A 23,581-nucleotide genomic window follows, 5' to 3' on the forward strand; every position below is an offset into this window, starting at 1 on the left:
TGGTCCGGGAGGAAAGTCCCTGCTTGCAGCTTCCTGAACAGGCCAGTGTTCCAAAAGATGCGTGCGTCATGCACCTTTCCGGACCAGCCTGCATTAATGTCCGTGAAACGCCCACGGTGATCCACAAGCACCTGGAGAACCATTGAGAAATACCCTTTCCGATTATTGTGCTTGGCGGGTAGGTGGTCTGGTGCCAGAATTGGAATATGCGTGCCATCTATTGTCCCTCGCAGCTAGGGAAGCCCATTTGTGCAAAGCCATCCACAATGTCACGCACATTGCCTAGAGTCATGGTCTTTTGGAGCACGATGTGATTAATGGCCCTGCACACTTCGTCAACACGAGTCCAAGGGTCAACTTTCCCACTCCGAACTGGTTAGCTACCGATCAGTAGCAGTCTGGAGTAGCCAGCTTCTACAGTGCAATCGTCACACGCTTCTCTAATGGTAGGGCAGCTCGCATTCTTGTGTTCTTGCGCTGCAGGGCTGGGGCGAGCTCACCAGAGTCTCATGAATATGGCTTTCCTCATCCAAAAGTTCTGCAGACACTGCTCATCATCCCAGACGTGAATGACAATGTGATCCCACCACCCAGTACACAAACCATTAAAAGATGGTGCCAAATGTGGATGGAAGCACAAGGATTGCTGGGATGTGAAGCAATGCCTCACAGGGCATTGGGACAGCACCCAGGATGCCCCGCAATCCCCTCCGCCTTCCCACAACTCTTAGCGACAGAAGAGAAGAGAGATGCTTTGTGGGATAGCTGCCCAGAGTGCACCACTCCGAATACTGCTGCAAGTTCCACAAGTGTGAACATGCTATTGTGCGAGCAGCTGACAGCGTGAACACACAACAGCAGTTTCCCTTCAGTGCTCTTTGAGCAGCACTATAACTGCAAGCACTGTAACTCTGCCAGTGTAGACATACCCCCAATGGCAGAGGTCTGTACTGGGGATCTAAAAGTGTGTGAAGCAGATAAGACTATATATATATAAAAAAAAAATACCCCAAAAGTGTGATTTTAGAAGGAAAAAGACTTTTTGCTCTGACTGAATTAAAGTCTAACCTTCAACCCAAATTTTCAGCGTAAAAAAAAAAAAAAGGCTACTCAAAAGAGAATCAAAAAATAAAAGGGGATGTTATGAATATCTGTCTATAAAACTCAAACTGTTCTTCTCTGAGCATGGCTCAGTGAATGCCTTGTTTGTGTTTTCCTGTTATTTCAATTCCAACTTTTCATAGCTTTGTATTTTTTTAAATCATCATCATCGAGTTGGGACTTTCATAGGATAGTTGAAATAATGTGTGTGGACTGACCCAAGACTTCAAATGTCTCAAAATAGCTTTGGACCTGCTGACTGTCTAAACATTTTTCTATCTGTGGATTTTCTGACCTGAAATTACAGCAATGAGGAGGTTCTTTGTTTGGTAAAGATGACCTAAACTGAACCCCACTGGACAATGCTCATGACTTCAGAAGAGGAGTATTCAATTCTGATTCCCCAAGGGACTCCTGAGGAGGTGTTCCAAAGGAAAGGAACCAGATAGGCCACCATCTTCAAAAACTGAAGTAAACGCAGTTGCCATAACTTGTGGGTCTGTTTGCTGCTGCAGTGGCTTCTGGCCTGAAAAAAAAGAGGCCTGTACTTGCTCCATCCTCGCAGCTGGCCACCAAGGGTAGGTTCCAGCAACATGCAACATCTAAAATTCAACATTTACAAGCCTGTTTTCTCTAGAAAAGCAGCAACTTCTATCAATGTTAAAACATCCAAGCTGATAAAACCAGTGGCTAATATTCTCAAACATGTACCAGCATCCTGAAGTTGAATTAAACCACAAAAGTATCAAATGTTCAAGGTTTGTGTTTTTTCAATTTTTGTTAGTAGACAGACCTCTCTAATAAAAATGCAAGAACACTAAAGTTTTTTTTTTAGACTCCAACAGATGGCTAGTAGCCATCAAGCGTGTGCCAGCTAAAACCCCTGGAATTTGAGAAAGTTGCAAAGAAAGAATAAAGTTTATCTAAGAACCAAGCATTTTACCAAGTGTTTTATTGTTTTACCTCTTTTCTCGGCGTTCTCTATACATTTGGGTAAATAAATAATGCTTTGTTCCGAGAAACAGTTTTTGAGTCACTTTAATCAGATGCTAGTCACGGGTTCTCAGAGGAAAAGAGCTTACAGGTGCCGGATGCAGTTTGGCTTATCATGTAATAATAGTTGGGAAACGGGGCTGCCACCCAGAGATCCAGTCCCATAGTGGTTGGAACACAGGTTTCCACCACTGAGAGAGATGAAGGAATCCAAGCCTATTACCTGAAGGACACACTTGAGAGGGACCAAAAATGGTCCCATAACTGATGCAAGAAAAAAAAAAAGCTGACATACATATATTGATAATTTCTTTGTGGGTTGCACAGCCTCTGAGGACCTAGTGTGAATACCACCCAGTCAACTTTAAATGTGACCAATCCCCTATACTCCCACATGGTTCATCAGAACATGTGAGAAGTTAATATGGCTCCACTTGATGGAATTTCTTTTTGGTTTCCCTAGGTTGTTAAGAAATGCAAATTACACACAAATAGTCATGTTAAACAAACACTAAGGTTGCTAAGTCAAGCATTCAAAAGTTCGATGACCCCAGAAATATTTGTCTCCCTTGTGTATATGCATTATAATCCTGTCTTAAACTACATGATCATTTACTAGAGAGACATGGTGAGCAAGGTAATATCTTTTATTGGACCAACTTCTGTTGGTAAAAGACAACCTTCTGAACCACACAGAGCTCTTCTTCAGGTCTGGGAAAGGTACTCAGATTGTTGCAGCTAAATAATAGGTGGAACAGATTGTTTAGCCTAAGTAGTTAACACATATTGTAAGAGACCATTCAAGGTGGTCAGTTAACCTCTGAAGCCATAAAACAAAAAAGGGAGGTAAAAGTGGGTTACAGATTGTTGTAATAAATCATAAATCCAGTGTTTTTAAATTTGTGATTTTTAGTTTTGTCTAGTAAAGTTATGAATTCAAGCTCCAAGGCTAGCCTTTTGAAGGTGTTGTGCAGGTTTCCCTTGAGGATGAGGACTGAGAGGTCAGATATGCAGTGACTGTTTTGTGAAAAAAGTGTTCGCCCACGGGTTATATGGTGCTTTTGTCTTAGTTGTCTATGTGAGTTCATGCCATATCAGACCTCTCAGTCTTTGTCCTCAAATGAAACCTGCACAACACCTTCAAAAGATGAGCCTGGGGAGAACCCCTCCTGTCACCGTAGCTAGTGTCAACACTCAAATGCTACAGCAGTGCAGTTGTAGCATTTCACCTTGAATGGTCTCTTGAAATGTGTGTTAACAATGTATGCTAAATAATCTGTTCCATCTTGTATCTAGCTGTGACACTCTGGTCACCTTTCTTCACCTAAAGAAGAGCTCTGGAAAGTTAGGCTCTTTCACCAAGAGAAGTTGGTCCAACAAAAGATATTACCTTGTCTCTAACATTCTGGGACCAACACAACTACAATATTACAAACAAATGATCATATACTATTTTTTTCCATATGATCCCTGCCTCTTTCAATTCACAGAATGGATGATACTAAGGGAATGAGGCTGCTGTGTGTTGGACCTTGCCTCAATTGCTGCAGAAGCTGGAAGCTGCACAGTGAATAAGGAAGGGCACTGCAGGAAGAGAAAAGATGGTCTCACAATTTGCAAGGCTGAAAGCTACGCTGAAGAGCTGGATTTTATCCCCTGCCTCTGCCACAGAATTCCTGTGTGATGCTGAGCAAATCACCTAAACCAAACTTTTCAGAGGTTGCCACTAATTATGTGTTCCTCATTTTCTGAGTGCCAGGGGTCTGAACTGAAGAAACACTGGCACTCTCAACTGCAATGGAAATCAATGAGAGCTGTGCTCTGAACATATAAAAAAAGTGTTATAAAATGCTAAATTCTCTAAAAAATTAAAAAAAAAAAATCAGGCCATGAGCACCTCAAATTATGACCTAAATTAGTGGCTTTACCTTAATCTCCCTGTGCCTCAGTTCCTCATCTGTAAAACAGGAATACCACCACCCAACCTCACTGCGGTGTTGTGAAGCTTAATGTTCGTGAAGCATTCAGATGCTACAGTGATGAGTGCCACAGACAAGCCCATGAAGAAATTAATAATTCTGTATGCAGAGCAGGGTTTGAATTGTATCCAGTAAATAAGGCATGGATCCATATATTGAACAATGAGGCTAAAATGAAATATTGACTACCCATTAACTGAGCACTGCCCATCTATACACTTAATGAGGCAGGGCTCTGTAAAAATAGTATGTAATTTTGAATTAAAGACTGTCAAAATGCATACACACGAGGGGTACAAGTTAAGGCTGCATGGGGCACCTTAATTCTGGTAATTCATAACTTCTGAGTGCTTGGCTTCGCAAATTGAACATTCTTTTAATGTAGTTTTTATGTATAACTCTATAACGTAGATATAAATGTAAGCATACTTGAGGGCTCAGAGATAGGATTTTCCTCAGGCTTTCAAAGCAAGGTATAAAAATGCTCTTTGGAGGCAGAAAAATGTTGAAAGAAAGTGAACATTCCACTTGGTAGCAACAACCATATAAAGATTTCTTTTACAGATATGGCAAAGCGATGGTAATCCAAGTATTTGGCTGTGTAAGGCTCAGACAGTAAATCTATGTTCTTTACATACCATGAGCTTATAGTGTAGTATTCCAATGTACACTATGTGTGTGTTGTAATAAACTGGATTATGCACATTTTAAATTTAACCATCTGTATTTATCCAGACTGAGGATACAGAATTTTTCTGTGTTTTTTCCCCCTTCTATTGTGAAGATTATGGTACAAACAATATGCAAATATGAAGCGTATATATACACACGCCAGCCCATTCTGAGTAACACAGGAAAATTTTAACTGGTGCCTACCATCTCAATGACATTATCTGCTAAAGAGTTGTTGAAGAAGGCCTTCTCTATGCTCTTCCCTGCCAGGTTGCCACATATTTTGGGGGTTGATTGGGAAGCTGCTGCCTCTGCTATCTTCGAGTCGGCTGCTCCTAGAACACAGCAAGCTGCTGATGCTTCAATTTTCAAGCACCCTCTGCTTTCCTCCTAGCAGCTGAGCTGTCCATGCCTTCTTTCTGAAGACAGTTAAAATATTTCTAAAAGAGAATTTTTTGTCACCCTCACCCTGAGCTTTAAGTTAAACAGCAGGGTCCATGGCAAACTGCAGAATAATTGTGATTGTACAGGCTAAACAGAAATACTTGGAATGGCCATTGCTTCAGATACATCATTGAGTTCAATAAAGAGATTGGGACAATTTCAAATTTTCTAAAGAAATATCGTGGACTAGAAAACAACACGGGAACATTTAAAGTTGGTGATATCAAAAGCTGTAGCAATATCATGCATGTTAATAAATGAAAAACTCAAGAGCAGCTTCAGTAGGCACACTTCATTGTTTTTGAAGTCACTGACCTCTTGTTCCCTTTGAAATATAACCACTCTGCCACCCTTGTCTCCTGTCGCAAGAAGATCTCCAGAGTAATTAAATTCAACTGTTGAAATAATATCAGCTGTAAACATAAAATAGAGACAAAGTAGCATTATAATGTGTAAACTGAGCCAAATAGTTTAAAGACCTAGAAACTGAACACAATACAAAGGAAGATAACTATTCCACTTCGGTAACATGACAGCAAAACAATCCTATCTAACTTACAGCATTACTATCCAAACTAAAACCAATACTTTTGGGCACGTATATCTTATTTTTATATCTTATTGCTGTACATTTGCCGAGTGGCAACAGTTGCTGAATAGAACAAGGTAACAAGCGAAGCCCACAAGGGTATGTCTATGCTGGAAACACCCGCAGCTGGCCTGTGTCAATTGACTTGGGCTTGCGGGACTCAGGCTGTGGGGCTATAAAATTGCAGTGTAGATGTTTGGGCTCGGACTGGACCTCAAGCCCTGGGACCCCCCAGGAAGGAAGCAGGTATGAGAAAACTTCCCCAGAGGACAGGTTTCCTTCTAAGCTAATCTCCAACAATTGAGGGTTACAACCTAAAATATGAGCTTTATATCCTCTCAATTTTTTTATTTTTGCATTTATTGCAACAATTCTGGATATTCCTGCTACCCAAATAAATATTTAATCTTGTTTTCAGTATTGCTAAGTTTCTGGCCTTAGTGATATTCTGGGGCAATGAATTTCACAGTCTAATTGGGCATTGTATGAAAAAAATATTCCTTATCAGTTTTGAATTTGCCACCTTTAATTCTTTTGAATAGCCCCTTGCTCTGATGAGACAAATACACAGACACTTCTCTCAACTTTCTCTATACCATTATTTTGTATTTACCGTATATACTCGTTCATAAGCCGAATTTTTTTAGTAAAAAATGGAAGCATCAGAGAAGGGGGTCGGCTTATGAACGGGTATAGAGAGGGGAGAGGTGGGACACAGCCCCTTCCCCCAACAGAGGGAGCAAGGAGAGGCAGCACAACCAGCAGAGCCAGAAGAGAAGAGGCGGGGTCAGAGTCTCTCCGCTTCTGGCCATGCTGTTCTCCCTCCAGCCTCCGAAGCAGCTGCAGCTCTGGGGCTGCCAGGCTGCAGCCCTGCTGCTCAGCCCCGCCCACCAGAGCACACTGCAGCCGTGCCGCCTGGTCTGGCCCGCCGGAGCAGGCTGCGGCCGCACTGCCCAGCCTGCTGGACCAGCTCCAGCCAGGCCAGAGACATCCTCCCCTGGACCTCCACAGATAAGGTGGGAAGGGATGGGATGGGGAGAGTGTGGGGGTCCTGGGCTATGGGTGGGATCATGTGGGGGGGTGGTCACAGGGGTTACTCCCCTGACCCCCTGCTTCTCCTTCCCAAAAAATTTCCCCACCAGTTGCTTTCCCAGCCCGTCAGGGTAAGCAGCTGCCACGCCAGGACACTTCATCTACTTAGGTTTACCTCCGTGCCAGCAGATGCTCGAGGTAAACAAACCATCTTGGCCCACCAGTGGCTTATCCTGATGGCCCAGGAGCCAAAGTTTGCTGACCCCTGAATTATAGGGTCAGCTTATGAATGCGTCATAAACATTTTCCATTTTCACTTATCCATCTTGGGGGGGTCGGTTTATAAACAAACCGGCTTATGATCAAGTATATATGGTATGTCCCCTGAAATTTGTCTCCTTTCAACATAAAGAATCCCAATCTTTTTAATCACTTATGAGTTCACCTATACTTATAAACATTTTTATTATCAGCCTCTGAATCTCCCCTCTAATTCTGTAACATCAGTTTTGAAATGGAGTGACCAGAACAAAACACATTATTCTGGATAAAGGCATACCATTGTCATATAACGGCACTACAGTATTTTCAGTATTAATTTCCATTCATTCCTTATGCACTCTATCAATTTGCCTTTTTTTTTTTTAAAAGCAAAAAAAATTAAAAAAAAACCCTCTGCTAAACATTCAAGCACAGGCCTTCACTGAGTTGTCCAAAAGGATGCCTAGATCTTTTTCCTGAGTTTACTGCTAGTTTAGAACCCAATAAAGTGTATTAGTAGTTCAAGTACTCTCTGCTGTGCACATGACGCTACATTTTATCAATCCTGAATTTCATCTGCCATTGTGTTGCCCCTTCAATTAACTTGATTAAGGGCCCTCTGAGGTTCCTTAAAGTCTTCTCCAGCCTTGACTAGATAATTGTGTCATCTGCAAGTTTGCAATCTCACTGATAATCTCCTTTTCTAGATAATTTTAATAAATTGAACATTAGTCTTACCATATAATGTTGTGGCACCCTGTTGAAACCTTTCCATAATAAAAAGTGTCCATTCCCCCCAACTCTATTTCCTATCTCAGTCAGTTTCTGATCCATGACAATACTTTGCCTCTCTCATAACCTGAAACTATTTTTTAAAGTTCTAAAACACATTTCCTAAAATAAATTTTCTGCAATACATATAGAATATTCTGAATACAGGATGGTATGGCGTAAAAGTTTTTAATGGCACTGAACAGAATGATCTAATTCAAAAATAGTTTTGACAATCCTGAGCTCCTTGAAGCTGACACAAACAGATACAAATATCACCCCATCATACATATATGATGTATATATGTATATATGAAATAGGTGTGTACATCACATATACAATGAGAAACTGAAAAAATGTGAAAAAGCAGAATGAATGAGCAAGTGATTTAAGAAAGTAGTGGAGGCAATCCAAATTTGATGCATACAAATCTATAGATTTAGGATATTTTCAAGAATTTATTTCAAATTTAAATGTCCAGCCTTTAAGTTACAGACTATCATCGCTGTACAAATAAGCACACTGCTACCATAAAATCTGAACGCTATACAACAAGCAAGACCATTTTTAATAGTGGAAACTGGTAAACTGCCTCTGAAAAGAAACTGAAATTAATCCTTCTCTTAAGCTATTACTGATAACCTATAAATCAAAGGAAAAAAACATTTTTAGGAAAATGCCTAACATCTATTCTATCCTTCAATTCTAACTACCAGAGTACTCATTTACTCATTCTCTCAAAAAACAACAAAAAGCAGAAATTGGGAGACAATCATTATAGGTGTTTTTCACAGAGACTGATGTTGTTTAATGCCTATAAGTGGCTGATGTCACTTGCTTAAAATAGGTCTATTATTTACTATTTGCATTACAGCAACACAGATTGGGTTCCCATTATGTCAGGCACTGTACAAAAAAGATACAGTCCCTGTCCCAAACACTAACATTGTAATAAGCAAAACAAAGGGTGGCAGGGAAACAGAGGTACAAAGTGGTGAAGTAAATTAGGCAAGCTCACACAGCAGGTTGGTGGCAGAGCCAGCATTAGAACCCACTTCTCTGCTGACTCCCAGTCCAGTGCTCCGTCCACTGAACTATGCAGTCTGGATTTCATACAGAACCCCCAAAAAACATGCTGGGTGTATTAAAGACGTGTTTGATATGGAGAGCAGATATCTAGAGATGGTGTAATAGGATAAGGTAACAAAAGAAGTGGAGGCGGTGGAGTTAGTGACAAAGTTCAATGGTGGCAGAGGTAAATAAGGTCAAATGGATATTTGAATCATCTTGCAACTACAGTAGCCATTTGGATTGGCTGCTAGAGACTATGAAAATATGGGCTTTTCCTGTGGAGCAATCCTTTATTGTGTCACTACTGGAAAACTAATGAGGCCATGTGGGAGGTGCAGCCACTAGAATGACTTTTGGGTGGGGAGTGGGGCGCTGGGATCAACATAATAAATTGCCGACAGTACATACAGGAAAGTAAGTTTTGGAGAAGGAAGTCAAATGGGGTACAGAAGTGTACACAAGATTACTCTTCTGTTCTGATGTTGCCAAGGAGCTGAGGGAACTACACAGAGCACAGTAGAGCCACCACTGCAACTTCCAGTTTGGAAAAGGTCACTTAACTTCTGCTTCTCTAGCCTGTCACTCTAACAATGTTTTAGAACACTTCTATTTATTCTTTCCAAAATCTAGAGCTTTCTTATGTAAGCCTACATAAGAAGGTTTAATGATTTTACTGCTATATAGAACAAACACAAAAACATTAGAGGGTCACAAGAATTAGGAAAGGGACTGTTATAGCGAACTACATCTAAGTGTTCTTTGGCTCTTTCAGCCCAAACTGTCAAGAACAAAATTTGGAACAATGTACAGCAATTCAGAACTATTAATCCCTTGATGACAAAAGTAATTTTTCATCTCCTTTCTAGAAGGTAACCTGGCTTGTTGCCTACAAGAGCTGTTCATATGAACAAAAAGGTTCCCATAAGGATAAAAGTTATCTGAAAAGGAAAAACTGATTGGGCTTTTGCTCTTTGCTTTTTTTTTAAAAAGGGTTTTCCCTTTTTTTTCTGTTAACCTTAACAATGAGGAATTTCAAATCTCCCCTTCCTGTGTTAGAGGACTTTTTGAATAATCAAACATATGTACTGGAATCTTTCTGAACCCTTGGTCAAAAGGGTGAAGGTACTGAATATATAAAATCTGTTCTTTGAAGTGATTGAGTTAAATTGGCAAAAAACACCTTTAAACATTCTAAATAAGTTAATTTTTCCTTTTAGGCAGGTTTCACTTCCATGATTATAAAGAAACAGTCCCATCAATTCTCTAACCATTCATACAATCCCAAGGACAGACAGAAGACCTAAGTGTTTTAACCTTTTTTTTTTTTTTTTTTTGGATGGGAGTGAGGGTTAGAAAAAAAAAAAACAACCAACCATGGAAAACCCTTCCCACCTTCTTCTTCATCCTTTTCTCATGCTGTGCTACCCCAGCTTCCAGCACTTTCAGCTCTTCTTTATGCACAATGCATCCATCCTCTCCCCCTTGCAAGCCACTTTAAAAAACAAAACCCCTACAATTCTGGTTGTTTTTTTTTTTTAAAAAGTCACCACACTAAACTTGATGTATTTTTAATTACATTTGTCACATAAGAATACTTTTCTTCTACTAGTTGCAGGACCGCCAATTTTCTCTACTACTAGAATATATCAGGCAATCCTTGACAAGAGGGAAGTAACCAGTACTGAAATTTCCAGAAAAGTGAGGAAAGAACAAGTAGCATCAACATCATAATATCGTCGCCCAGTCCTTTCCGAAGAGAAAAAAATAGATTTCTGGGCCTATTATACCATGAAGCACTACTCTTGGGAGTGGCACACCCAGAGAGAGCTATGAGATTAATTATGTATTACTTGGAAACATTTCTGAGGGCTTGTCCAACTTGCTGCCCTGCATGTTTCCCTGAGGGTGACTGAGACTCACTCTGCCCAGGAAGCGGTCATAGGCCTCAGCAGGTACACCTGTAAATTAGGCAAGAGAGCAGGTGTTTTGGATTTATATGTTTCTATAATGCACTGTTATTAATCAGGCAATGATCTGTTGCTTTCTTAGGGCAGGCCTTCACTACCTGCCGAATTGGGTCTCGTCTAGACACAATAAATCGATCCCCAATCGCACTCCCCGTCGACTCCAGAACTCCAGCTTGCGAGAAGCGGAAGTCGACGGAGGAGCGGCAGCGGTCAACTTGCCGCCGTCCTCACGGCCAGGTAAGTTGACCTAAGATAAGTCGACTTAGACCAGGGCTTACTGTCACAGAATGGATCTGAAGGAATACCTTCCTCCTGGAAGTAGTTCTGTTGATATAACTTAATCGCTCTCTGAAAATCTACTGTGCAGCTTTGCTCCTTTTAACATGATGGTCTATGAAGGAAGGAAACTAAGAAGTCATGGGACACACGACAGCTTCAAAGTTGTCAACAGCCATTCCTAGGGCCACTTTATCATCCTGGAATTTACGACACTCAATCTGTATAGATGGGACCCACCTTTTTGATCTGACGTTAGGGCATTTAAAATGACCACCTTTTAGTAAGGCAATAAATGGAAGTCTTGCTCAAAACACTTCTGTTAATGTGTGCAGAAGAGTGTTGAAATTCAGTGTAGGTACTCTCAATATTGAGATGCCCTAGTTCTTCACAACAACGAGGATTTTCACAATGTGGGTGGTCTCCTAACTACATGTATAACTTAAGATACCGTAGAGGGAGAATAGTTTCTCCATAGTTAAGGTCACAAACAACTTCCATTATTAAAGCCATATTTTTGCCTGTTTGCTTTGGTCTGCATAATTGTTTTGGCCTGAAGACTGCCATATTTACTGTAAAGGCATAAGAGAATGTTTCTGTAAAGTATGCAAAAAAAAGCAAAATCGTTTGGAATGACAAGTCATTTAAAATGTATTCTGATTTGAATTTGATTGTCTAATATTTGTCTTCTTGTATCTCAAAACCCGCCTGCTACTGTCCCTTCAAGTTTGCACACAGTTAGATCTTTTTGAAAACTTTTGTGCTAGCAGTATGTAGAGAAAAAAGTTTTAGTTAAGCAAAATTAATGAGTTTTGGATTGTTCTGGGATCCAATCCTGTCCAACTTCATTAGGATTTTAACGTGTTAAAATACACCTGCTTTCCTAGATTTGTTAGTTACAAGAAAAAGGAGAGGGGGAAAGGGCTGAGGACATGAACACCACCACAGGAAGGGGGAAAACAGCAGTTGCTGGAGTTCAGCCATGAGGAGGGAAATACCTTCACATTCACCCTCTCCATAGTGAACCACTAACCCACAGAACAGCAATCCCCAAACTTTTCATGGTCATGCCTCCCCCTCGGGAGCGGGGCCACAGCTCCCAAGGATGGGCTGGCGGGCAGCGGAAAAGGGGATGAGGCTGGGCCACAGCTAGGGGCGTGTCAGGGGACAGGAGTGGAGCCGCAGCCAGGGGCCGAGACTGAGCTGGGAGTGGAGTTGCTATCAGGGCTTGAAGCAGAGCTGTGACCAGGCTGCAGTGGGGGCCCTGGCAGGGGGCAGGGCCACGGCTGGGGCCTGATGGTGCTCCCTCCCTGTCCCCCTGAGGGGGCTGGCCCAAGCCCCATGGTGCTCCATCCCTGTCTCCTTGTGGGGGCTGGCCCGTGCCCCTCCCCAAACGTTCCTTTGTGACACCCTGGAGGTGTGTGCCTCACAGTTTCGGGACCACTGCCACAGAAGCAAAGACACACAAGGGACAGAGACACACAAGGAAGTAAGCAGCAGGAGAAGGTAAATACACAGGAGGCAAGCCAGGAGGCAAGCCAATATTTTCAAAAGGAACTCGGTTATGGTATTCTCTGGACATGTTTTCTAACCCCTAGAACTATGTCAATAATCTAGATCTACTAAAAGAGCATTTAATTCACTTAAATTATTCGGAAGTTATTTCAACTGTACTACTGGCAAAGTTGTTTGAATTAACACGTAATTATTACAAAATCCAGCTGGCACAGAGGTTAACACAAGCAGCTTGTTGACACAAGAAGGTTCTTCTAATTACACAAATATACTTATACTAATGTAATGTCCCCATGTGGACACAATTATTCCAGTAGAAAAGTGGCTTTTTTTCCACTTTAGCTTAAACCCTTCCCAAGCAACATAAGCTACACTGAAGGCAATTTTATTCTGGTGTGAGAATGTCCACTTGGTAATTACATTGTACCTGTATAAATGGTCAGATTTTATGATATAAACAAGTCCCCGTGACCCGTGGTCTTTACAAGACCTACCTCTCTGCCAGTCTCTTTTTCAAGGTAATAACCAAGTATTTTTGCTTTACAGGAGCTGAGTTGGGAGACAGAGGGCAGTAGCTTTCAGTGTTCACACATTATAGAACTGCTGAAATGGACCCAGCTGCTGAGTTGTCATCTGTTTTAAGTTTACTGAGACTCAGAGGCCAACCAATGGCCCCATCCTTGGGTCCTTAAGCATATCTTCGGGGTGCAGACCCTCTGTCTAGTGCCCCCTTCCCCTATGAGAGTTGGAACCCACCACCTGCCTAGCCCCTATTCTCAGAGTGTCTTCTGGCTGTCAGTTTAACTCTCTCCTGAAGCAGTGCAGAAGCTGTTGCATATAACACACACAGACACTTTACTTAGGCTTTGTCTACACTGGACTTTCGTCAATAAAACTTTTGTCGTTCGGGGGGGGAGGGCGTGTGTGAAAAAAATCCCCCCCAAACAACAGAAGTTTTACCGACAAAAAGCGTGTGTGTAAACAGCGCTTTGTCGACTGGAGAGCTCTCCTGCCGACAAAGCTACTGCTGCTCGTTGGGGATGGAAGTTTTTTGTCGACGGGAGCTCTCTCCTGCTGACATACAGCAGCAAAACTGCATGCATTTTAGTGGCATGGCTGTGACGCCAAAAGGTATGTAATGTAGACATAACCTCAGAAGTCACCACTGCTCTTTTACTTAAACAGATAAAACAATTACAGATCATTTAGAAAAACAATGAAAATCCTAAGTGCAAAGCCTCTTGTGAGCTCACTCTTTCCCTGGAAGTTACACAAGCAGAGTTTCCAGCTTCATCAACCCACTACATGCTGGGTTGCTTCTTCCTTACTATAAGCTGGAAAAAAATTTTGGTCCAACATGGAGGCAAAACGACTACAGAAGACAAAGGGCTGCAAATTTAAAATGGAGTTTGTAGCTTGGTAAAGACACATACAGAATGTTCATAATCTCAAAGAGACTACAAAAATTGTACAGAGTCCTTCAATTGTTAGAATATGACAACCTGATTTTAAGGTCTCCTATCTTAGAAGTGAGAAGAACATGCTCCGCATGTCCACTATTGAGGTGGGGCTCTTCCTTTTCCAATGGCTCAAAATCCTGTTTCTAGCCTTATTAGGTTACATGATACTTTTAAAATTTGAGAATCGGGGGTAGCCGTGTTAGTCTGTATCCACACCAACAACAAGGAGTCTGGTGGCACCTTAAAGACTAACAGTTTTATTTGGGCATAAGCTTACCTGGGTAAAACACCACTTCTTCAGATGTAAACTTAAAATTAAACTGTTAGTCTTTAAGGTGCCACCAGACTCCTTGTTTTTTTCAAATTTTAAAAAGACAAGTTATAGGATTTAATGTTAACTGCCTTGCTCCTCAGGACAGTGTATTTTGGGGAAATTACACATTTTGGGACAGAAAGGGAATGAAACTTCTCCGGCCAGCTTTTTTTAAAAAAGAAGTGGTTACTGTTTGGAATGTTCACAATAGTCCTGGTGGAAATGGATTAGTGAGCAGAGAGTGAAGGTGCACATAAATGCAGTTATTATAGGACTATCATCACAAAATGTGGACATACACATTCAAGAGATTTTAAGTCTGACAAATAGTATCAATGTGACATTGCTTCTAAGAATGAGTCTGTACCTAAAGCACAGCCGCAGCTACGTATATGTGGAACTCCATCGATTTCAATGGGTTAGCACCTACTGTGACGAGCTGGGGCTTCTGTCTGAACCAGTTCTGAACTGTGGATGATGATCTGAAATTGCATCATGAAATTCCAGTGGCACAGAAAGCCTATATGTATGTGGATCCATCATGAGTTAGCAGGTTGTGTCAGTTGTCTCTGCCCCGCCAGAGACAACTGAGTGATGGGCACTCAAGGATGGTGTATTCAAAAAGTATGACATCTTAGGACAATGTGTTTGCTCTAGCTGGGTACTTCCTCCTCTTGTCTATGGGCAAGTGAGGAGGGGCAACAACAGCTTTGGAATGTAACGGTAAGTTACCAGGAGCAGAACAAAAGAAGCCAGCGGCCCCAGCAGGAGTCTATACATGAATTCACAAGGGGAACAGAGGGAAGGAGAGCCATTTTGATCATGTTAAGATGAGAAAGACTGCTCAAGGGAGAGGTCTGGTAAAGCAGCAGAGGACTGCACCTGCCTGTCCTGACAGAACACAGATGACCCCCAAGCACTCCCAAGGGAAGGGTGAGCTACTGAGGAACACTACATTTAGGATGTTTATTTTGTACTACCCTGTACTCTCCTGTGCTTGACACGATTCAAGGTAAGAAAGCATAAAAATGTAATGCTATACAGAGTGTGTATGTGTAGGTATATACTTCACAACTAGTGCGTGCCACAGAGTTAAATTGTAAACCAAAAACTTCACACTTTTGGGTGGAATTCTGGGAGAGGAATGTGTTTAAGTAGCGGGGAGTCTGAAGGGTCAGTGCTGCGCCCAGAGGGGCTAGGTGGCTAGACACTGGGTTCCAAAACTTAGGGGGCATGAGGGAAAAGGGAGAGTACATGCCACACAGAAAGTCTTCACCCTGAAAGTTTGCCCAGGGACCCCAAGATTAGGGCAGTGGCTGGACTCCACTCAGCCTGCAGGAGCTTTAAACACCCCAGGGATCCAGCAGACAGGGGGTTGGATTCCCCTCAGAGCTATCCAAATAGGTAGCCAAAATGGGACACTTGCTAGAATGTGCGACACAAACATGCAGACATCTGCAAGACCGGGGCCTAAACGCATCCTTTTATTTCAAAGACAGATCAACATACACCGAAGTCCAAATAAAGCTAAAAATACGATAGAAATTCAAGCTACATAAATTCTTAAAAGTAGCACTTGTTTTGTGAAGTAATCACACTGTTAGAAAGCACTTCAGGTATAAATAGCAAAATATATATAGTTAATACTTGATTACAGAAGACAGCATCTTTAACACACAATGCTTTCAAGAGAAACACATTTTGACATTGTTGTTAACCTTGGGAAGCCTAAAAACCCTCAAGATGACAGTCTGATAAGGATCTTAGGTTCCTTCCAATGTTTAGGCAGTTCCCTGACTTGTCATTCCTGAAATTAAAACAGGAAAAAGGTCTGTAGTGACGGCCAGACAGATTTTAAAGTTATCCATAGTACTCCACTAACCAGATTTGAGAGTGACTAATGTTTGGTCTAAACTACAGAGTTAGGTCAACATAAGTTGCCTTATGTCAACCTAATTATGTCAGTGTCTACACTACAATGGTGCTTCCTCTGAAGTAAGTGGCCCAGTATAGCAACACAGTAACTCCACCAGGAGGCATAGTGCTTATGTTGTGTAGTTAGAGCGATGCAGTTTCTGTGTACACAGTGCATTACTTACATTAGTTGTTGGCTCCCACTGTGAACCCTCTCCCGCACGCGTACCAGTGCTGACAGCTGGGTGTGGGCTCACAGCCTTCCCCCTGCCTGGCGCTGACATCCCAGAGCCTTGCTGCCGCCTCCTGGAGAGGGACTGAGTGGAAAGGAGAGCCTGGCCAGGGTTGGACTCTCCTTTCCCGCCAAATCCCTCACCAGGAGGTGGCAGGAGGACACCAGCTGTCAACCCTCCAAGCAGGGCCCATAGTGGGAGCCCCAGAGCTGACCAAGTCGCCAGAGCTCAATTTCACAGCAGAGAGCACACCAGCAGTGAAACTGACAGTCTTGTCAGTTTCACGGCTATTATTTCTTCTCATTTTGTCTCCAGCTCAGGTTGTAAGCTGATAGCCAGAGCCCAAATGTGAACTAACAGCAGCCATGAAACTGACAAGAATGTTAATTTAATTGCTGGTAGGCTCCCTGCTGTGAAATTGAGCCCCCTCCTGGCTCACAACTGTGAGGCCAGCATCTGCCTGACAGCTGTGGACAGGGGAGGCAACTGTGAGCCCCCTGCCAACCCTCCAGGGCTGCCAGGCTCCAGCTGTCAGTGTCCCACAATGCCCCACTTCAGTCAGTGGAAGAGCACCACCCACAGAAGGAGCAAGTGTGGACATGAACCGCCGCTTTAATTATTGTGGTGGTTGTATGCCAACTTAAAGTGACTTAATTTTGTAGTGTAGACAAGCTCTAAGGAATATGGTCATACCTTTTGACCTCAAGGATCCAAGCATATCAGTATGCTGATATACACAATGTGATAAGACTCTTCCAAGAGTACTGGACAAATTTATTTGAAGGGAAATTATTGTGATTAGACCCCTTTTGTTGCTTTGTGGTTTGTTTTAAAGAATTAATTTAGTAGTAAGTCTGCTGAAAAACAGCTATTTTCTATTGATCAGATAGGACAAATTAGAGAAAGTAGTAAGATCAATCACAGATCTAATTGGTGCTCACAAAGCATTAAAACTGAAGCCTACATTTAGAAAGTTACTTTAAACAAGTTAGGCAATCCCAGAGCTATCTTTGCCTGTGAAATCTGGGGTTATCAACACCAAGGCTTTAGGCAAAATATTTCCCTGAAATAAGGAAACTACAATTGAGATTTAAGCAATCCACCTTTTAAGAAGTCTATCTTTGTTACACTTAGTAACTGAAACACTTGCTTGATATTATCAAATTTCTTTCCCCAATATCATTCTTTAGCAGTTCTCAGACTCTCCTACTTTGAAAACTACATCCTTCTATATCCAATATATCTAACATCTATCATCATTTTATGACACCAGTTTGGAGTCATCACGGATATTCCGAAAGAGTGCACTTCCATTTGTTTAAAGATATACATATAAAAAAAATTCTATATCAATCTCAGCAAAAATGATTAACTATAAATTTATCAAAGCTGTTTCGGCACAGGGATAGCATCAGAAAGAAAGCAAACTTCCGTTTTCTATAGTAATCAAAGACGTGAAAAGAAGTTTTGAAAATGTATATTTCAGGTAGAACTTACCTGTATCAGCACACAATCTCACACTACTCAGAACAGTATTTTCACTAAAACAGCATCATACCAGAAACAGATGCTGAACATGATCTTGTACATTAAAGAAATACCTTTAACTTTAAAACTAAAAGCACATTTAACTTCCTCAATAGTTGCAAACTAAATATGAGGTACTTAATAAATTTATAGAAAAAACTCTCCATTTGTGTATTTTATGGATTGGACAGCACTTTGTGTATTGTCATTTGCAGATTTCTTTGTAGAGTTAGTTCCCCCACTTACATCTCCTTTTCCACAGAGCAAAAGATAAAGACAGTTAAAAAAATTTATTTGTAAGACCACAAAAAGTGACAGGAGATTTGCAGTTAGTATAGTCTATACCAGTGGTTCACAAACTGTGGCGCATGCGCCCCTGGAGGTTGGGGCAGGGAGCAGAGGAACATTCGGAGAGGGTGCGGCAGGGCCCAGGCCAGCCCCCATGGGGGGCAGGAAGGGAGCACCCCTCAGCTCCGCTCACAGCCCTGGCACCTGCTCTCAGCTCCCAGGGAGGTGCGACAAAAAGTTTGGGGACCACTGGTCTATACTATCATGTCTATATTGTAAGCTGATAGTGCCCCATCAAGTCAGTTTATATGGACAGCTTGATAAAAAAGACTGAGATTAGATGACAGTTCAGTAATCAAGGCCCAACACCTAGGGTCAAATACTGCAATGCTCACTATTGGTGCAGACTCTCAGACTTCAGTGAATGCTACAAGGACAAACTGATGCACACTAGCAGAGCGCAATGAAGGACTGGGAGCCCAGTTATTTTTTTAATGTGATTATAAATATTCCTATTTAAAGACAAACAGTGAGAGAAAGAACCCGAACAAATGGCAAAGCCTAACAGTATTTCAAGTGTAGCAAATTATAAATAAGGTCTCAATCCTGTAAAACACATGCACTTTCACATCAATGGGACTACTTACAGGTGTAAAGTTAAGCATAAGGTAAAGCATTAAGCAGCATCACGAGCAAATGAGTCTACAAGATTTTGATTTATAATGGGGGAAAAAACAAAGCTAAAAAATAAATGACTTTTAAAATGTACTTTGATATAGAGCTAATGAAACGCCCCTCATCTGAAGTCCATGCTTTTCATATAAAAATTATTTAAGACACTCTTCAAAAACACTTAGAAATAAAAGATCCAGCTAATGCCTTTAGTTTACTCAAATTTTATGAACAAATGGATTACACTTGAAATCTCAGACAAAAGACTGAAGAGGAATGCTAAGAGCCACACCACCACACTGGTAAACTTTTACAAATATTGGGCTCAGTGCACACTTGAAGGAATGAGATTAAGTCGAGCACGGACCTCACTCCCCATGCCAACAAAGAGGCCCACTGCACACAAGGGGGATTCACTCATCTTATAGGGTAGGAAACACCACCATCATCCTCTGGGGGATCCACAACAGAAGGGCAATTTTAGTATGCTGATGTGTTAAATAGGAGATCTGTTGGTGGAGGTTGCTTAGAAATAAGCTGAATCAGCACATTACCTAGTAACCCTGGCTGTCCCCCTTCTGATGGAAGTATTGTCTACTTTCATATTGCACTGGCCAGCAGTTATGTGAGCCTTGCAATACTAGAGGCCATTTTTTGGGTGGACTTTCTGCCACCTTGAGCCAAGATCGCTGCCAGATTAAATGTAGTTTATGATGCTAAAGTGAATGAGGCCACAACAGGTGCTTCTGTTTCACTTAGGCAGAACTCCTGTTGATTTAATAGGTACTTAAAATCAGGCCCATAGTTGGAAAGTACATTGTTAAGAGTTTTATAAATTATAGCTATACAGTTTTTCCTATTACTGACTATGCCAAGGGATGGAGCTTAAGTTTTTCTAACTTGCTAATACATCCTGTAATGATGTGCGTTGGCTCTTTGATAATATACATTTCTCGCACATTGAATTCTGATGTTACAAAATCACTGCATGAGGTAGTAAAACTTACTAGCTATTTAGAAAGGAGAGAGCTTCTGATTATATACAAATATCCTGGTAATCAACAGTGACTGAAAGGTAATTTTATCATAGTAAATATTTTGCCCAAACTGGATTGTTTCTTAAAATATAAGCAGCGGTGGCTCTTTAAGCTTTTTCACTGACAAGTGGTTTAAAGAAACAAAGACAGTGTTTCAGGAATGCCTGAAAACCTATTAATATAATTAATTTACATAAATTCACAACTTTGCAGGGTGTTACAAGTGTAGAAATAAACAGCTGATACATACACCCATCTCTAGTCTGAATATTATCTGCTTCAATAAATTGAGTGTCTTCCCATGCCAGGTATTTGGAGGAAATGGTGTTTCCCAAAACAAAACTAAAACATCCTCATAATATTTTTGCAGTGGAAAATAATATGGATAAAATTAACTACGCTCTGGAAAAATACATTCAAAAGTAATTCCAGAACAATGCACATAAGTAGCTAAAGTATGTGCGTTTTATTAATTTTTTTAAGTTCATGTAGTAGAAACTCAAATACGTGAGGCAGATGTATGCAGCCACATGACATCCTCTTTACAAGCATGAATCTCAAACTGGGACAATCTGAATATGGGAGATCTTTTAAAACAGAGACTGTAACTCATTGAAACTCATATAGCAACACTATACACGTCAATCTTGATTATTTAGAAGGGATGGACTTGTTAAAGCAAAATGTTTATCATTTTACTATTCTTATTCCAAAATACTCTACAAGTCTAACATATTTTAATTGTGCTTAAAAGGCACTTATTTCCTACCCAAATGTCCTTATTTATAGCTTTCAAATGTCAGCAGGTATGAATAAATCCTTCATTGCCACAGGGAAATTCTAAACACTGCTTTTGACATGTATCCCTAATGAAGGAGCCTTCCTCTTCGCATAAGGCATAAACTTGACATGTCTGACTACCTTTCTTTTTAAAAAAAATTTACCACTGTCAATCTCCCATCTCCCTGGTGATTATAAATGAAGGAGAGGAGGAAGCCACCTTCTCTGTTATGCTATCTTGTGAGCGCAAGCCGTTCTGAAAAACACAGGCACTAGCTTAGTCATCGCACCACCCCCCTACACACACCCCATCCTCCGGGATTCACACTGGGGCGGGAGAATTGCAGCACCAGCACCGACTCCCCGCACGAGTCGTTAGGCGCGACGCGTTGGACAAAAATAGGTGTTGGTGTCTGGGTCTAAGGCGAAGGCCGGGGTGGATTAAAGTGAGCGCGGGACTGGGAGACACTGACACCCCCAACTGGGGACCCCTCTGACACGGCGATTCCTGCTCAACCGCGGGCCGCAGCGCCAGGTCCCCCGTCTTACCTTCCGCCACGTCCTCGTCGATAGCCCCCTTCACCTGGGAGAAGCACCACTGGAAGTCGTTACCACCTCCTCCTCCGCCACCTCCTGCCACCCCTGCGGAGACAGAGCGCGGTGAGGGCGAGCGGCGCGGGCAACCCAACTCGGCCCCGGGCACCTAACCCCCAGGAGGCCGAGCTGACCCCTAACCCGGCCCCAGCTCCCCCTACCCAGCCCTGGCCAGGCTCCTCAGTACCCGGCCCGGCTCAACCCTCACCCAGCACCGGCTCGGCCTTGCCCCTCTACCCGAGGCCCACACGCGGTCCGGCTCGGCCCCGAACCCGGCCAGCCCTCTGGCCCCGCCGAGCCAGCTCGGTCTCCCATGCCCCGGATCCGCGCTGCCCGCCCAGGCCTGACTCGCTGCCCGCCCCTGCTCGGAAGGCAGAGCGCCCTCCACCCGGCCCCTACCCTAGGCCAGGCCCAGGCCTCCCCAGCTGACGGCCGCGGCGCGGCGTGCGTCTCTCTCACCTGCCATGTCGCGCAGTGTGTGTGGGGCGGGGGACTGCGGGGCCCACGACGGGGAGGCGCCGGCCGGGACCGGGTCAGAGCCGCCGCCGCCGCACACAGCTGCAGCCGCTGGAGGTTTTGGGGTTTCAAAATGGCGCCCATTGCCGGTCGGCCTGATCCGGTGACGTCATCCGTCTGCCTCCGTCCGGGCGGGGGAGCGAGGAGCGCCAGGCGGCGAAGGAAGCGGGCGGAGCCGGGCCCGAGCAGTGATGATGCGCGGGGGGGTACCTGGGGGAGGAGGCTCTGACGGGGGCGTGGTGGGACCTAGAGGACATAGGCTGACCTGGGGCTGGTTGAGGTGGGTGCACCCAGGGACACTGCTTGAGGAGGGGCAGTTTATCCAGTTGAGCTGTAGTGGTCGGCCAAATAGAAACCCAGTTAGCTGGGACTGGGGGATCCTAAATCAGGAGGGGGACAGGCTGGTGGCCTCTAGTCGGCTGGAGTGGGTGGTAGCTAGGCTATCATCCAGTGCTTAATTTGTGCCTGTTCTGAGTCCTGGCACCTCTGGGCTTGGCAGGCCTGAGCCCGGGCACCTCTGGTCTTACTGTGTCAGTTACGAAAGTGAAGATGCTGCTTGAGCCCCAGTACCTCTTTCATTACCAATTAAGCACTGCTAATGCCAGGCCGGGGGAAAACACTTCGTTCAGGCTGAGACCAAAGGGGCAGAGAGGTGGTACAAGGCAGAGGTGACACGTAGGGGAGCATGTGGGGTTCAGTGTCCCCCTACATTGGCCTGCCAGGGGAGAGGGGTTCTGTCCTTCCGCTGTGCCTGCCCCCCAGCAAGCGTGGCCCCTGTCCCTGGCAGCCAGGTCCGAGCAGGGACTGGAAGGGGTGGGACCAGCAGCTTCTCATGCCAGCCACTCTGGGTCACTGCAGTGTAGCAGCTGCCTGAGAGAGCCTGACTGGGCTACTCCCTGCCCGGGCCCAGCTGCTGGGGAGAGAGGCATGCTCCTGGCTTGCTCGGCTCCTGTCCCCAGCAGCCGGGCCTGGGTGGGGAGCGGCCCGCTGCCGCCCCAGCCAGGCTCTCTCAGGCAGCTGCTGCACAGATCAGCGACCTGGAGTGGCCAGCTTGAGCCACATGAGAAACGCAGGGAGAGCAGCCTGGTGGGGGTGGGGGAACACACAGCGGGAGATGGACAGAGCCCACTCTGGTGGTAACTCTGGTTGGGTGCATGGCAGGGGTGGGATTGCTGGACAGAGGAGACACATGGTCCTCCCCTTTAGGATGTGGGTCTGCCACCCCCCCTCCATCCCCGCCAGTATGGGGAGACACGAGTCATCTATGGTACAAGGCAGTGAGAGAGGAGCTGGTGGGGTGAAAGGGTGTCACTATTGTTGTGTATAAACACAACACCAGCTAACCTTGTTTCTATCTCAGTTTGGCTGGTCGGTGCAGCTCATGTTGGATAAACTGAAATTAAGGCCAAATTCAGAGGTGATGGAGACACCAACTTCGTATCAGGTGAGAGGCAAAAGGATTGGAACTGGGAAGGTTAGGCAGACATCATTTCCACACATCTGGGCATTCAGAGCCAGCATGGACAAGACTGAGCCCTGGTGGTTGTACAGCTGAGAGCAGTTGCTCAGCATCAT

At 43.6% G+C, this 23,581-nt stretch overlaps 1 protein-coding gene across 2 annotated transcripts in view; it reads right to left on the reverse strand.

Annotated features, from left to right (window-relative positions):
* Window positions 1–22,115, reverse strand: part of PPP2R2D (protein phosphatase 2 regulatory subunit Bdelta) — a 42,732-nt gene extending 20,617 nt beyond the window's left edge. The window contains exons 1-3 of one of the 2 annotated variants that reach the window (XM_074959136.1): window positions 21,950–22,115; window positions 21,446–21,538; window positions 5,505–5,602 (exon numbers count right to left, since the gene is read on the reverse strand). In XM_074959136.1, the coding sequence (XP_074815237.1) occupies window positions 5,505–5,602; window positions 21,446–21,538; window positions 21,950–21,956 (198 nt within the window). In that variant the 5' untranslated portion in view covers window positions 21,957–22,115. Of the gene's footprint in view, window positions 1–5,504; window positions 5,603–21,445; window positions 21,539–21,949 lie in introns of those variants that run through there. The other variant, XM_074959138.1, reaches the window with a different exon arrangement.
* Window positions 22,116–23,581: the final 1,466 nt, after the last annotated feature.

The sequence above is a fragment of the Natator depressus genome, chromosome 7 (genome assembly GCF_965152275.1).
Source record: "Natator depressus isolate rNatDep1 chromosome 7, rNatDep2.hap1, whole genome shotgun sequence".
NCBI lineage: Eukaryota > Metazoa > Chordata > Testudines > Cheloniidae > Natator > Natator depressus.